At 54.2% G+C, this 14,754-nt stretch overlaps 1 protein-coding gene across 5 annotated transcripts in view; it reads left to right on the top strand.

Annotated features, from left to right (window-relative positions):
• The first annotated feature begins 1,352 nt into the window (after window positions 1–1,352).
• Window positions 1,353–14,754, top strand: part of Myrf (myelin regulatory factor) — a 31,927-nt gene continuing 18,525 nt past the window's right edge. For 3 of the 5 annotated variants that reach the window (XM_029547716.1, XM_029547717.1, XM_029547715.1), the window contains exons 1-3: window positions 1,429–1,542; window positions 13,076–13,163; window positions 13,267–13,530. In XM_029547716.1, the coding sequence (XP_029403576.1) occupies window positions 1,497–1,542; window positions 13,076–13,163; window positions 13,267–13,530 (398 nt within the window). In that variant the 5' untranslated portion in view covers window positions 1,429–1,496. Of the gene's footprint in view, window positions 1,543–13,075; window positions 13,164–13,266; window positions 13,531–14,754 lie in introns of all 5 variants that reach the window. The other 2 variants (XM_021205996.1, XM_029547723.1) reach the window with 2 other exon arrangements.

Raw genomic sequence — 14,754 nt, 5'->3', positions numbered from 1 at the left:
TTATAGCAGTGCCTTCATAGGCCTTCCTGAGAAGGAGACTAATGGAAACTACGTACAGAGCTATGCTCCTTTGAGGGTGAGACAGGCTGAGGTGGAGTAACTGCTTTGGAAAGAATACCCCAAGCTGGGCAGTGGTGGCGCACACCTTTAATCCCAGCACCTGGGAGGCAGAGGCAGGCAGATTTCTGAGTTCGAGGCTAGCCTGGTCTACAGAGTGACTTCTAGGACAGCCAGGGCTACACAGAGCAATCCTGTCTTGAAACCACCACCACCACCCCACCACCACCACCCCTGCAAAATAAAAAAGAATACCGGTGTGTACACTGAGGTCTGGTGGCTGAGAAGAACTAGCCATTTGGGAACAAGCATCACAGATGAACTAACATGTGCCATGGCCTTGTGGAGGTGGCGTAGGCCTTTAATCCCAGCACATGGGAGGCAAAGGCAGCCTGGTCTACAGAGTTCTAGGACAGCCTTGGCTACCTAGAAAAACCTTGTCTTGAGGAAAAATAAAGAGTGACTCTCATTAAACTCTGGACCCTATTGACCCTGAACTGTACTGCCTAACACTACCATGGTCGCACATAACTAATTATGCTCAAAATAATGAAAATAAAACAAAGCTGAAAAGTCAGGTGCTCAGTCCCCAGAGCCATATTTCAGATGCTCAGCTGCCACCGTGGCTAATGACAACACCTAGAATATTTCCATCCATCAAGAAAGTTCTATGTAGAAGCACTTCCCTAGAGGTCACTCATTAAGCCTTAGCTTCCTCATCTGTAAATGCAAATTGTAATAGTTCCTTCCAGATGGGCGAGGTGGTAAATGCCTTTATTTTCAACACTAGGGAAGCGGAAGAAGGTGGATCTAGAGACCAACTAGTGAGTTTCAGAACAGCCAGACCTACATAGATTAGGTGTGCATTGGGCCGGGGTGGGGGTAGGGGTGGGGGTAGGGGGTGAGGGGGTGTATGTTCCTCCCTAACAAAGACCTGCCGGAATTAACAGAATTTAACACCTATAGGGTACTCTGTGCTGACTTAGCACAGAGTATCCCTTTGTTGCCTGGGATAGGTTGAGAGCCAAAAGGAATAGGAGCTATCTCTGAGATCTGGTACTGAAAACCCTCAGATTCATAATCTGGAACCCTACCTATCCCAATAAAGAGTGAAAAGCGACTGATCCCGCAGACTTTAAGGCCAGGCAGTACCCAGGACACCACCGCCACGTCGAGCGCCCCCTGCAGACGACGCGGCACCCTGCTACCCGAGGTTACAGCTTTAGGCGTACCGCCAGAGGGCGCTGAGGGCGGCGGGCGGGGCGCGGGGCAGGCGGAGGCCGGGCTAGGGCTGCGGGGAGCGAGCGTGAGGAGAGCCTGGCCGGACTGTACCGGGAGCCCAGCCGGGACTGTCGCGCGGGCCGCGCCGGCGATGCCGCGCCCCCGGGCCAGGCTGTAGCGGGGCTGCGGCCGGAGCGCACGCGCCGGGCAGGCGGGCCATGGAGGTGGTGGACGAGACCGAAGCGCTGCAGCGCTTCTTCGAAGGTGAGAGACCGCGGGGCTGGCTGGGCGATCAACCTCCTGCTCTGGGATAGGCCAGCCAATCTCCCTGAGGACAGGAGTCCCATGAGGTTTCCACCATGCCAGGACCCCCAGAAAGCCTCCTTTTGGGCAGGGACTCTACTTCAGACTGGCAACAGCGAGGTGAATGGCTTCGAGACTGAGAGTCTCTAGGAGATGTCTGTCCAAGCCCGTTGGACTTGGGTTTCCCGAATCGGCCTCCAACCCTCAACTTCCTTGGGAATGGGTTCCTTTCCATGCTCGGCTCTCCTCGAAGCCTTTCGGGTCCTGCGGTCCCTGAATGGGTGATACGCCAATCCACAGCACACTTCTCTAGTCTGAGGACGCTGTACTCCACCCATGCCAGCCTTCCTTTTACTCCATCTAGCCTGGGACTTCCCTTTTCCCTTAAGGCTGGGACCCCAGAACCTAGCCTACCTTCTAGGAGCAGGGACCTCCTGACTGTGCTTTCTGGAGACTGAGACATCCTTGGAGACTGTCACCTGTCTTGGGCGATGCTGCTTCCTCCACCAAGGCTGAAATTCTCCTCTAAGAACCTACTACTTCCTTGCCTGGGGCAGGATCCTCTCTTTAGTGTGCTTTCCTAGAGATGGAACTCCCCTGAAGCTGGCTGACATCTCTGCCCTAGGAGACCTCCAATGCTGTAAATGGCACCCCACCAGCCCCTATGAGGCGCCTCAGGCTTGGGTCCCTCACACCTGACCCAGGAGCTGACCTGGCCCCCCTCACCTTGACCTGAACTTCTCCAGTAGGATCTATGTACGCTCCATTATATATTTTTTCTCACGCCCCCCCGACCCTCGCATTGATTTTAGAGTCTGGTCCTAGTCTAAATACCGCCTCAGCTTTTCCTGAACAGCCCCTGCCCCTCCCCCCTGAAAGCTGGGTTCAGGAGGGAAGGGACTGGTGTAGGCGGGGGAGGGGAAGTGCAGGCTGACATCTCCCAGCCTGCTGGGTTTCTCAGACCCTTACTGGAGAATGAGGCCCTTGAACCCCTTTTGTATCTATCCCCACTATGTTGAGAAACTATTCCCCGCCTCACCCGCTTCCTAGTCCCTCAGCTACCATCTTGCTCCTAAGGACTGGTGGAGGCTTTCATGAGCAGAGCCTGTTGCCCTAGACATACCAGACTGGGACTGGTGAGTTGCAGGATGGAAAAATCAAGACCCAAGTTTAAAGTCCAGTGCCCAGTTCTTGAGAGATCTCCCCACGCAAGAGGAGGACTTTCTTTGTTTCTCTTTCCGTGACTTGGGGAACCTCAGAATGGACTTTTGTCCACTCCGACTTCTGAGCAGCCCAGGAGAGGACAGCCCCAGGTCTCAGGTAACTTCACTCTAGGATGCTGAATACCCAGGCAGAACAAGTCTTGAGGCCCCACAATGCTAGGCGTGGACTAAATTCAATGATCCAGTCTGAGGCAGCTACACCATTTGAGGGTGCTAGACGGCACCCCTCAGTCCCAGGAGCTCGCTGAGAGCTTCCCAACATTGTGCCATAGGTTAAGAGTGCACAGGGACTTTGTGAGTAAAGACTCTAGAAGAAGAAAGAAATCAGTGGTCCTTGTTGGGTACGAGCACTGATTAGGGGTGCCTAGTGTCTGCTTGGTGCCCCTAGTGACCCATGAACCAGGGCGCCTTGGTTTCTGAAGGTATCCCTCCCCCACCCCACCCCCACCTGGGCTCTGGGCACAGGGGTGGGCCTAATTGGCCTGGACTCCTCACTTCTGAGCCAAACTTTCCCTCCTGGCCTGAGGTGGGGGTGGTGGTGGATGGAAGGCTGACGCCACAGCTTAGCCATGCAGCTGCCTGGCAGGGAGGCTGCGCTGCTCCCTCCAGAGAGATAAGAGGAGACTCAAGAATGTCTGTGGGGAGCAGGCGGGGCGTGGGGTCTGCTCAGGAGGGCCGGGATTCAGCAGTCTTCCAGAGCTTGGGAATAGGGGCAGGGTGGGTGGACACCTGGTTCAAGTCCTTAAGGAGGTCTGAGAGGGGAAGGCCTTGGCAGGGAATCCACTGGGTGGTGAGATGGAAGTTCTCACTGTAAGGGAGCAAGCATAGAGCAGTGGTGTGCTCATAAACATGAGTGCACCCCTACTAGGAAGTGTGAAACCTTGTTTTGTGGATGCCGATGTGTCATTCCTCAGCCTCTGGTGGTAGAGTATGCTCTCACACTCAAAGGGCGACCCTCAAGTCCTCATCCCACATGGCCTCAACCATTCCCTCTAGGTAGTGGGTAGAAATCTCCGTGGTTTGGGTTCTGGGCTGGGAGACAGACTGGCCCTTGCTGAAGGAGCAATCTAAAGAAGAGTCTCGTCTGTCGTTGGCTCCCACTAGCTCTGCATACAGGGGCATGTCCTGCCCTGCTCTGGGTGGATAGTGAGACTGGGGGCTAAGGCGCTTTGGGTCTTCGGTGGGAGGCTGGGACAGAGCGTCCCCCTCGAGGCTGGTACAGCTGGGTCCCCGTGACTGCCCAGTTAATCCCCTGGAGATCGGTACCAGCCGTCCAGACTAGAAGGCACAGGCCTGTAGAGAGTGGACCCTTCAGACAGGATGCATTGGCTCCCTGCAGGTAACTGGGTCTAGGGGATGGTATGTTGCTCTTCTGCTGAGTGGGGGCCTTGACCTCTTAGAGCCAAGCCATTTTCACAGGACTTGACCAAGACCTCAAAGGCTGATTCATGCAGGGACACTGAGAGCTGTGTGGTCCTAAGCAGGGCCTCTCTGAGATTTCTTTTCTTTTCTTTTCTCACCTGGCACAATAGAACTCAGTGGCAGAGGTCTCCATTGGTGCCCCAGCTCTGATGAGCTGTCTGTCCCAATCCTGGGAAGGGGGGCTATTCTAGATATGAACAGAGGATTCTGGGGGCTATTCTAGATATGAACAGAGGATTCTGGGGGCTATTCTAGATATGAACAGAGGATTCTGGGGGCTATTCTGGATATGAACAGAGGATTCTGGGGGCTATTCTAGATATGAACAGAGGATTCTGGGGACTATTCTAGATATGAACAGAGGATTCTGGGGGCTATTCTAGATATGAACAGAGGATTCTGGGTGGAGGCTGTGCTGATGGCGGTGCTAACAGCTCTTGTCGTCTAGCCAGTGTTCCCCAGAGCAGTTTCATGTAGGGCGTGTTGGCAGTTTGGATACTGAAGGGATTGTGTCTCCAGCAAGTTTTGAATAGCCCGAGAGGGCTTAGGGGCTGACATGGGTCTTGGAAGCCTCCGGGGCTGGAGGAGGAGACCCGAGTTTCACTCTTTTTGAACCCAAGGGCGAGCTTGGACTGGTACCTTCCTGTTTTCCTGGTAGGCTAAGTTGGGAGGACCTGCTGCTGCTTCTTCCACCCCCCCCCCTCTCTTCCTCTCCCTTTTCCTCCTCCTGCTTTTAGAATGGCTTTCTCTGTTTATCCCTGCGTGATCTGGAACTCACTCTGTAGACCAGGCTGTCCTCAAACTCACAGAGATCCTCCTGCCTCTGTCTTCTAAGAGCCGGTGGGATTAATGGCATCTACCACCACCACCGCCCAGTTTAGAGTAGGAGCGTCTAATTGGACCATTTTTAGGCAACTAACAAAGACCAATTCATGGTTTTATGATGGGATGCACAAGGTAGACAGAGTTTTGGATGGGGGGAGGGAGGGAGGATGGGAATGGACCCATTTCTCAGGGGCCAAAACTGAGGCTCTGAGAGACAAGGTTAGCTGGGTGGTTGTCTAGGCTGACTTCAGTCTCCAGCTTTCTCCTCTGCGGTCAAGGAGGAGCAACCCCTTAGGGACAGCATCCTTCATCCCTTCCAGAGGGCAGGAGTCTCGTGTGGAATCTACCTGTTAACTCAGGAGGGAGGACACCACCTACCCTCTGTATAGCCAAGCAGTGAGATGGGGGGCTCTATGGCCTCTGTCATCTGTCTGTCATTGGTGATGTACCCAGGAGCAGGTGGGTAAGGAGGCACCCTATGTAAGCTTTTCTTAACCCCCCAGATTCTCTTCCCTGGAGAAGAGGCAGGAGGCTTACTGGGTCCATCGGGAACCCGCCCTCAACTCCACCGAGGACTTGGTTACCCACCCTCTGTCCCACAAGACTTCTGTCCCAACCCCAGGAACTATGGTGAGCTGATGGCTAGGCCCACCCTTTAGGCCTTGAGCCAGGTAGGAGGGGAGAGATAATAGAGGGTCTGACTCATCCCTGTTCCCCCACACCTATCACAGAGCTGCACAACACAGGGCGGGCAGGAAATGCTCCCTGCCAATGAAGACCATGATTGATTGATTCATGTATATGTAAAGGAGCCTGGCGGGGGGTGGGGGGTGGGGGGGTTGGTCATGGAAAGCCACTCTCTGGGAGAGTGGTTGGGATCATATTAGGGATCAGGAGGGTTGGTAACCAGTCCCTTGGCCTTAGGCTTTTCCTCAGTTTGGGGATACACGACTGAATAGAGTACTCTTTGAGGACCCAAGAAGGCTACTTGGAGACAGACCGCTCTGGGTAGAATCTCCCTGGGAGACTTGCTCAGACAACTCTCAAAGGGTTACAGCTCTAGGGGGGTTGGGGGCTGGTAGCAGAGGCTACTGGGTAACCACCAAGCTAGGCTGTTGATTGGCTGTTGCCCTCGGACTTTGCCCTCCCTGATAAGAACAAAGCAGAAATCATTAACTGGATTATTAACTGAGGTGGCCCCGCCCTGAGTGGGCAGCCTGCCTTCCTTTCCTCCTACTCACGAACTAGGCCTCAGGCATGCCACTGTACCTCAGTTTCCCTCAGTCAGGATGGCTATTCTCCCGTTTCAAAGTCTCTAGCCATTGTCATTGGGTGTCGGTGGCCCACTGCTCAGGAGCTGGGATAACTGATTAGAGAATTTTGTGTACACACTAGTAGGCAGAGGGGGCTGCAGCTAGCCCTGTTACCCACATGGCCCATCTCTTGGGTTTGTTAGTACAGTTGGCTGGACTACTGTCTCAGCTGTCAAAAGGCCACACAACTGGATTAGTTAGTGGTCACCTCTCAGAACTTCTGTGGGGTTAGATAGTGAGCCTATGAAGGGCCTCAGGACAGTCCCCTGTCTCCATACAGCTCCATGAATGTCAGCCCTATTTAACCTGCTTCCTCCCACGGGCTTACACAGCCTCTTTGCATGGCCTAGGATAGGTGGCATGTATCCATCTTCAGGACTGTTGATCCACTCGACCAGTAGGTTGATGTCTCAGACTTGGACTCACATTTAACAGCTGGTGCTGTGTGCTTTGAGAAAGACCCTCACCCTCTCTGGTCTCCTTACTCCAGGAGAATGGCAGTCATAACCTGCTGAGTGTTTTCGGGATACGAGTAACTGTGAGAGGCCTAGCTTTGCTTCATCTACTGTCAGGTCTTGGTCCTATCACACCAGTTATGTCTGCTTCCTCCTCCATCTCAGAGATGTGGAACTTGTTTCCTGGAACAAAAAGAAACTTGACCGCTCTTGATCTTTGTGTATAGAGAGCATTCTGGCTAGAGTAACCATCCAGATGTGCAGTCCTCACTGCCCTGGGAAGATAGATTGTACAGCCTCTTTCCAAGAGGGAGGAGCTGAAGGGGATGATGTCCATGCAGGTAGCCAGAGAAGCAGGAGTGGGATTCTGACCACAGTTGGAGCCCTTCTGGGGTAGGTAGGGAAGGGGATCTCATTGCCTACTGAAGGGCCTGGCCTGCCAAGAGCCATGAAAGATATCATCTAGACCTCGGTCTTTCTGGTGCGCACAGCCCTCATTTGAATGATTCAGGCTACAGGGTGTCAACAGGGAGACCCAAAGAGTACCAAGTGGGAGGGAGAAAGGGGGGGATGAGCAGAAGAGGAAAACTCCTGGGTGTTTGTTACTACTGCCTTGCACCCTTGAAACTGCAGCAAAAGGGCTGGGGATGTAGCATACATAGTTGGTAGAGTGTTTACCTAGCTGGCATGCATGTGCTGCCCCACCAAAGCTGTAAGTCCAAGCCTGGGTTCCCTCCCAATTCCAACCAGCAACAGAAAAGTCCCCCACATCACCCCCAGCCTACCTTCAGAGACTCTGCTCTTCCAGGGGATTCAGACTCTCAGCTACCCTTGGGCTATAGCTGCATCCTCCCTTGGTCCCCACACAGTATCACCTCGCACTCAGGATAACCCAGTCTGAGCTCAGCACCAGGATGTTCCTGAGGCCAACCGATCTACAGCAGGTTCCTAGGAAACCCACACACGGTTCTAAGAGAGTTGTTCTTTACTTTGGGGGGCACAAGGCTCTAACTCTATGGGCAAAGAGAGCTCCCACCTGGTGTCTTTGACCTTTTCTCACAGGAACCAGGTTGGACCCGCCACAAATACTGTGGGAGGATTCTGTAGCATGGGGATCTTGGCTGTCTATCAAGTCCTCCTGTTAATTTGTGTTAACACACCAGCAGGTCCCTTGGGAGTACACTCCCAACAGATTAGCTGCATACACTGCATGTATGTACTAAAGGGGCTCCTTCATTTATTCAGAAAGATTTCCTCAAGCCCCCACTGTGCGTCGAGCATAGTGCTAGTGTTCAGAACAAGAAACATATACCTCCTGCCATGTGCGTTTGACATTCTAAGGGACAAAGTCAACTGACAAGGTAATCCACACACACACACACACACACACACACACACACACACACACACACACCCCTTTGATACAGGGTCTCCTGTAGCTCAGGCTGGTCTCGAACTTAGTATGTTCCTGAAGATGACTGTGAACTTGTGATTCTCCTGCCTCTACTTCCAAGAGCTAAATTTACAGGCATATTCCATCACACCCACTTATTTGGTGCTGCGGATCAGGCCTTGGAGCCTCTTCTGAGTCTTTGGTGAGCAACTGGGAGGGACACAGATAGCTGTGACTGAGGCTTGAGGACTAGAGTTGCATTGCTCTCAGGTGTGACTGCTGGACCCAAACTGACTGAGAACCTGATGCATCCGTGCAGAGCTGCGTGTGCACATCCAAGCTGCAGGCATTCCATTTGAGAGGGCCCAGGTCACAACTGGAAGTGTGAACAGGGCCAGCAAGCAGCTTTGGGTATCAATGAAGACAGCCTAGGTCAGAGAACTGTGGCAACCCACTGTGCCTTACTGCTATATGGACTGATGGGAGTTTGGAGTGTTCACCCTGGGAGACCGACCATATAGCATTGGAGGTCCTCTGTGGCTAGGTGACTGGAAAAGACTGTCCATGCAGGCTGGGATGGAGGCACAGAAGGCATCCCTACTGGCGTGTGCTGGAGAAGCTGAGTAGTACTGGCCACATATGCAGAGGGACTTAGGGGCAGGCAGGGGCCTTCAGAAACTCAAAGGTACAGAAGAGCTCAAAGGCACCAGGAAAGCTGTACTACTTAAGCAGAGGCAGGAGGGCAGGGATGGAGTGGGGACACTTGAAATGGAAGAACCGGATGCTATGTTGACTGGGGGATAGCTTTCTGGGGCGCTACCATGTACACTCCGTGGAGAAAGATGCTGAGGGTCAAGGAGTCACTCTGCAATTAAGCAGAGGCCCATGTTGGCAGCCAGGCCTCTCAGAGGATCACAGGGATGCCAAGGTGACAAGCATCCTACAGACATCTCGCCACTGGTGGAGCCAAGGTACCCTCAGATTCAGACACCTGAGGTGGACACTCTGGGCCTTCAGCCCTGGTGCCCTGGCCACCCTGAGTTCAGATCAGCCCACCCTGTCCACGGCCACGTGGCTGACGGGATTTCCGCCATGTTTGGGGTATGAATTGACAAGTACTCCATTGACGGGCAGGGGAGGGGGTAGGCAGGGCACAAGACTCCCACTGTGTTGTGTCTCCACCCTCCCCACCCGCCAGGACAATGGCCTAGACTCAGCCAGCAGCCACAGCTGTAGGGGGTGGGGGATAAGAAGGAGGACAGGGACGGGGAGGGGTCCAGGGTGGAGGGACCACCTGGGTCACTGCCTACTGCACCTGGCTTGAGTGTTCTGGTCCCCTTGATGAGTGAGTGGTCTTAAAAGAAGGAGAAAAGAGGAAACAGTTTTCCCACAGCCCGGACCCTGGCCTGCCTGGGGAGCCACAGCCTCTTCAGAGTCTGGCTCTTGTTTCAAGCAGGTAATAAAGGCTCTAATTAGTGTGGTGTCCCTGGGGGCGCCTCTGCAGGACAGTCTAACCCTGGCCTGTAGGTCCTTCTTGGCCTGCCCAAGCCTGGCAAAGCCACTTCTAGTCCCTGGCTCATCATCTTGCTCATTCATTTATCCTGTGGTTATTGATCATGGGATCGCTAACGTCGTAGGGAGCCATAGCCCAGTCCCTGCCCTGGAACTCTAGGCAATGTCCCCACTCTCAGCGGCAGTCTCTTCGTCGGTACAGCCGAGGACATCTGCTTCATAGGAGAGATGCTCTTTATAGAACGTGGGAGGTCGGATTGTGGGCACTCACTCACCTTCCCCGGCGAGGTGTGAGCCAGCCAGAGGAGAAGGTAGCCGGCCTAACGTGAGACGTCAGAGAGGACAAAGGAAGAGTCGTGAAGGTCACTTGGGTTGGGGGTTGGGTTGGATAATAGAAACTTGCAAAAGAATGGGAATTAGCTTTCTCTGGAGGTAGCGGCAGATGCAAAGTCCCCGTGGGTGGCATGTTTGTCCCTTACAGGAAGGAAGCAAGCGGGAGCTGGGCTCCAGAGAGCCCCACAGGGCAGGAGGCTGAGGGGAAGCAGAGGCAGACACTGTCAGGAGAGCCCTGGGTATACCATTTGCTGGGCGAGGAGGAGGAGGAGGAGGAGGAGGAGGAGGAGGAGGAGAAGAGATACTGATTGGTGACACTGGGGTACTGCTCCTTGACTGGTGACAGACTAGGGGCTCACTGTCCAGGTAGTCTTGAGGGTTAGAAAGGATCCTGTCTTGAGTCTGCAGACTTGCAGGATCTCCTCATTGGGATCCAGTGCTCCTCGGTTCTTTTGGCAGTGGGGCAGCATCCTATAGTGAACCTTGAGGGCTGTGCCCTCTCCTGGACCCCTGGGGGTTGGAAGGAGCCCTGCTTCAGCCTCAAGATCCCCAGGCTCCTGCAAGCCTCCATGACACAGATCTCTATCGTAGGTTGGGACCCCTGCATGGAGTCTGGGCAGTGTGGGGAGAAGACAAGGCTTGTGAGGAGAAGGAGGTGCATGTGGGGGTCCTGCATGCCTCAGAAAGCCTCAGCTTCTCCCCCTCCAGAGCCCTAGACCCACCTCACTCTGCCATCAGCCTCCTCCTCCCCCCTCCGTCCTCCCGGACCCTGGCACGAGAGGGTCCCTCCTCCCCTAGCCACATCTGGTTCTTGTTAGGGTCTCCCAGGATGCCTGGGCCTGAAGGCCCCATCCCCCAGGGGAGGTGGACAGCAGGATTAGGGGCGATTAGGAGTGCTCCTGGCCAGGGAAGGAGGAGCCCAAGAGGAGGGGCGAGGATGGTTATAAACAGCAGCCCATGACCGTATCAGCCCATCACTCACCCAAGGTGCCAAGTTCAGTCTCAAAAACCTGCAGCTTCAGCAGCTGGGGCAGTGTGGGGGTGGGGCACTAGGCTCTCCTCCTTTTTTCCTCAGAAATCTTTAGCAATGCTGTGGGGCAGAGACCAGGCTAGGGGAAGACACAGAAGCAGCAACTACACCTTTCTTCCCTGGGAGCAGATTGGCTTTGGAGTGAGGAGTGAAATTTTTGAACAATAGTAGTTCATGGGAATGGTTGAGCGGTGAAATGAAATGCGCCAAGAGTCTCTATCGTTGTCACCAGCATGGTGTGAGTTCAGAAGAACCGCTAGGCACTTCTTTATGACCTACCATCACCAACAATGTCATTTTCCTCGTATGATGGGTTGATAGGATTTAGTGACACAATGTGTATGAAGTTGACAGGATGCCTCATATATAGTAAATTGGGTGTTGAGTGTGGCACACAGTAGGTCCTCAATTATTGGGATCTGTGGCTATCAGGAATGGGTGAGGTGGGGTTGGAACTTGGGCAGACAGATTGACCATGTACAGCCCCACAGAGCATGGCCAGCAAAACCAAGCACGGTGGGTGGGTGCCCTCTAGTCTCAGCTGGAGTGAGCCCGGGTGGGGGGTCAGCAAGGGGCACCAGCAGCGTGTGACTCCTAGGAAGGCTTAACTGCTCATGCTCATTAATTCATTAATCACCTCAGCAGTGTTCAGCATTCTTCAAATGCCAGACTGGGGCCAAGGAGGGGCCTGGGCTGGGGGCTCAGAGACCCCAGGGTGCTGGGGTTCTGGAGGTGAAAATAACCCCTCCATTTGCACAGCTCCCACTGTGTGCTGGGCACTTTTATGATCTATGTCTTTGCGGCCATCACAGTTGCCCCATGAAACAGCTGTTCACCCCCCCCACCCCTCTCCACCCCCACACATACACACTTTCCTAAGAAGGGTTCTGAGACCCAAGGAGGGGATGGCCTGCTTGAGGTCACACAGCAGGAATGGCTGAGTTGGGTGGGATTTGTCCCTCACCAGTCCGAGTCCTGTTCCCAAAACTCCCCAGAGGAAGGACTCAGGTGTCAACCCAGAATTTAAGGCTTTAGACTGGAGTCTAGAGGGTCCTTCCAGGCTCAGTGAAGCTGGCCAGCCTGAATCCGCAGTGTGGGTGGGGTGTCCTCCATTATCGGGGTTGACGCATCTCTCGCGTCAGCCCCCTTATCACTTCCCCCTCTGGCTACCCCCCTCCTTGCCCCACAAGGTGACCCTGGGAGAGGAAAAACCATGGCCACCTCCTCTCCTTTCTTGCCATGATCAGGAGTCCTGGACTGCCTTTTCTTTGTCCTTCCCCCTCAGGGGGCTGAGGCCCCTGGGAAGGACCCAGGAGAGGACAGCAAGCAGGGTAGCAGTGAAGGGTGGAGGAGCAGAGCGACAAACTGTGCCTCCCTAATGCTCTGTCCCTCTGGAGTGTTGGGGCTGAGCACCCCATCTGTGTCACAGAGGCGGCCGGCCTAGCCACCGGAGGTGGGCCTTGCTGACACTACTGATTTTGCTCTCAGAATCTCCCTGAAGCTGGTGCCTGGGGTTCAGTGATTCCTTGATTCCTGAGCCCCAGGATGTATGTTTCGCATACCCAGGCCTCATGCTTCTGTGTGCTCAAGGTTAGGTCTCCTGGGCAGGAAAGACATTCTGGGTCTGAGAGGGTCCATCCTAGGGTGGTATGATCTTGCTTGCTTCTTGGAGCACTCTGTAAGATAGACAGATGAGAAGGAGGGAGATGATGATCCTGTCATGTAGATAAAGAAAGGACAAGAGTGGCTCCTCTTGCCCCCAAACCTATACATGGGGCTATTGACTGCCAGGGAAACTGGGGGTATCCTTGAGGTTTGTGGACAGGCGTTATTTTTGGAGGGGTATTGGAGGAGTGGACAGTCAAGGGCCATGCAAAGAAGGGAGCTAGGCGAAAGGTTTCAGCGAGCCTAGCCCGAGGAAGGGTGGTGGGCCCTAGGCCTGGGGTCTTCAGGGAGCTGTTTCAAGCCCAGTTGCCTCTACTTTTCAGGCCATGACATCAGCGGTGCCCTGGAGCCCTCCAATATAGACACCAGCATCCTGGAGGAGTACATTGGCAAAGAGGACGCCTCTGATCTGTGAGTCACCTCATCCGAGACCTCTGGGCAGTTCCCCGAGGGAGGGGACGGAACTTCCCCTCAGGCTGGGGACCTGGGGGCTGAGCTCCACCGTTCCCCACAGCTGCTTCCCTGAGATTTCTGCACCAACCTGCACTGCCTCCTTTCCCCACGGGCCACCGGCCATCCCCGGCTCCAGCGGGCTCCACCATCTGAGCCCCCCTGGGAGCGGACCATCCCCTGGGCGCCATGGCCCCCTCCCACCCCCGACCTACGGCACCCCACTCAACTGCAACAACAACAACGGCATGGGCACTGCCCCTAAGCCCTTCCTGGGGGGCTCTGGGCCTCCCATCAAAGCAGAGCCCAAGGCTCCCTATGCCCCAGGGTGAGTGGGGGCAGGGAGTGGGTGGGGATAGGATTTAGGGGCACAGTGTTCCATGTCCAGCAGATGTTGGCCTGTGGACTCAGTGGGGAGGGCTTAAATGACAGACTCCTTTACGGGGAGGTTCAGATGGGGTGACACCAGGCTGACAGGGATTTCCATGCTTTGTTCTGAGGCAGTGATGGTCAGGGTTCAGAGGAGGACTGTGACAGGGTAGTGCTACAAATGTCTCAAAGCAACCTAGGGACAGAAGAAGAGAGGCTTGGGACCCCCAACTGCCACTCACAGAAACCCCACCTCATGTATGCACACTCACGGGGTGTTCAAGCGCACTCCCATGCTCCATCTACCTATGGAACATCTAGCTGACAATTTCTGTATCCGGAGAGTTGCCCACCTCAGATGTGGCCTTGCCTTGTGGAGCCAAGGTCAGTTACATCCTAAGGGGGCTTCTTCCTGCCAAGCCTTCATCTCCAAGACCAATGTGACCTTTTAATACAGTTTTCCACATTATGGTGACCCTCCCCTCCCAACTATAATTATTTTTGTTGCTACTTCATAACTGCCATCTTGCTAGTATTATGAATTTTAATGTAGATATACGATATGCAGGCTATCTGATATGTGACCCCTGTGAAAAGGTCATTTGATTCTTAAAAGGGTCGGGACCCATAGGTTAAGAACCACGATTCCAGCGCATGCTCCACAGGGGAAATACCCAGAGCCAGGCTTCACCAGGCTCTCCACAGACCTCAGTGAAGCAGGGCAGAGAGAGGTCTTGTCTTTAGGATGCATAGATGATGCAGTGTCTAGCAATCTGGTTCTCCCATTTGTCGGCCTCTGGGCTTGGTGACACATGACCTCTGCCATGGGCTGGATTTCCTCACCTGTAAAATGATCCCCTCATTCATGGTGGAAATTAAGTGGGAAAAAGCAGAGAGGAAGTTTTGGGTAGATACTCAACATTATGAGCAGGGACTCCTAAGTACCTGGCTAATGGTGACCATACTAGAGGCCAGGCACGCAGTGCCAGGGGCAAGCCTTGGTTGCCTGAGGGTGTCTGTAAAAGTCCAGCTGCCCGAGGGTGGAGGGGAAATAGCTTAGGTTTAGCAGGCACAAGTGAGCTCCTTGGCCTTCCCCCGAATCTGCTCCAGGTGGCCCTGGTAGGACTTGTCCGGAGTCTAGGTATCCCGGTCTAGGCTTTGTTCTAAGTGATAGACAGACAGA

This window comes from Mus pahari, chromosome 1 (genome assembly GCF_900095145.1).
Source record: "Mus pahari chromosome 1, PAHARI_EIJ_v1.1, whole genome shotgun sequence".
In the NCBI taxonomy this organism is placed as follows: Eukaryota; Metazoa; Chordata; class Mammalia; order Rodentia; family Muridae; genus Mus; species Mus pahari.
Note: the sequence above shows the minus strand (reverse complement) of the source record. Positions and strands in the feature narration are given on the sequence as shown.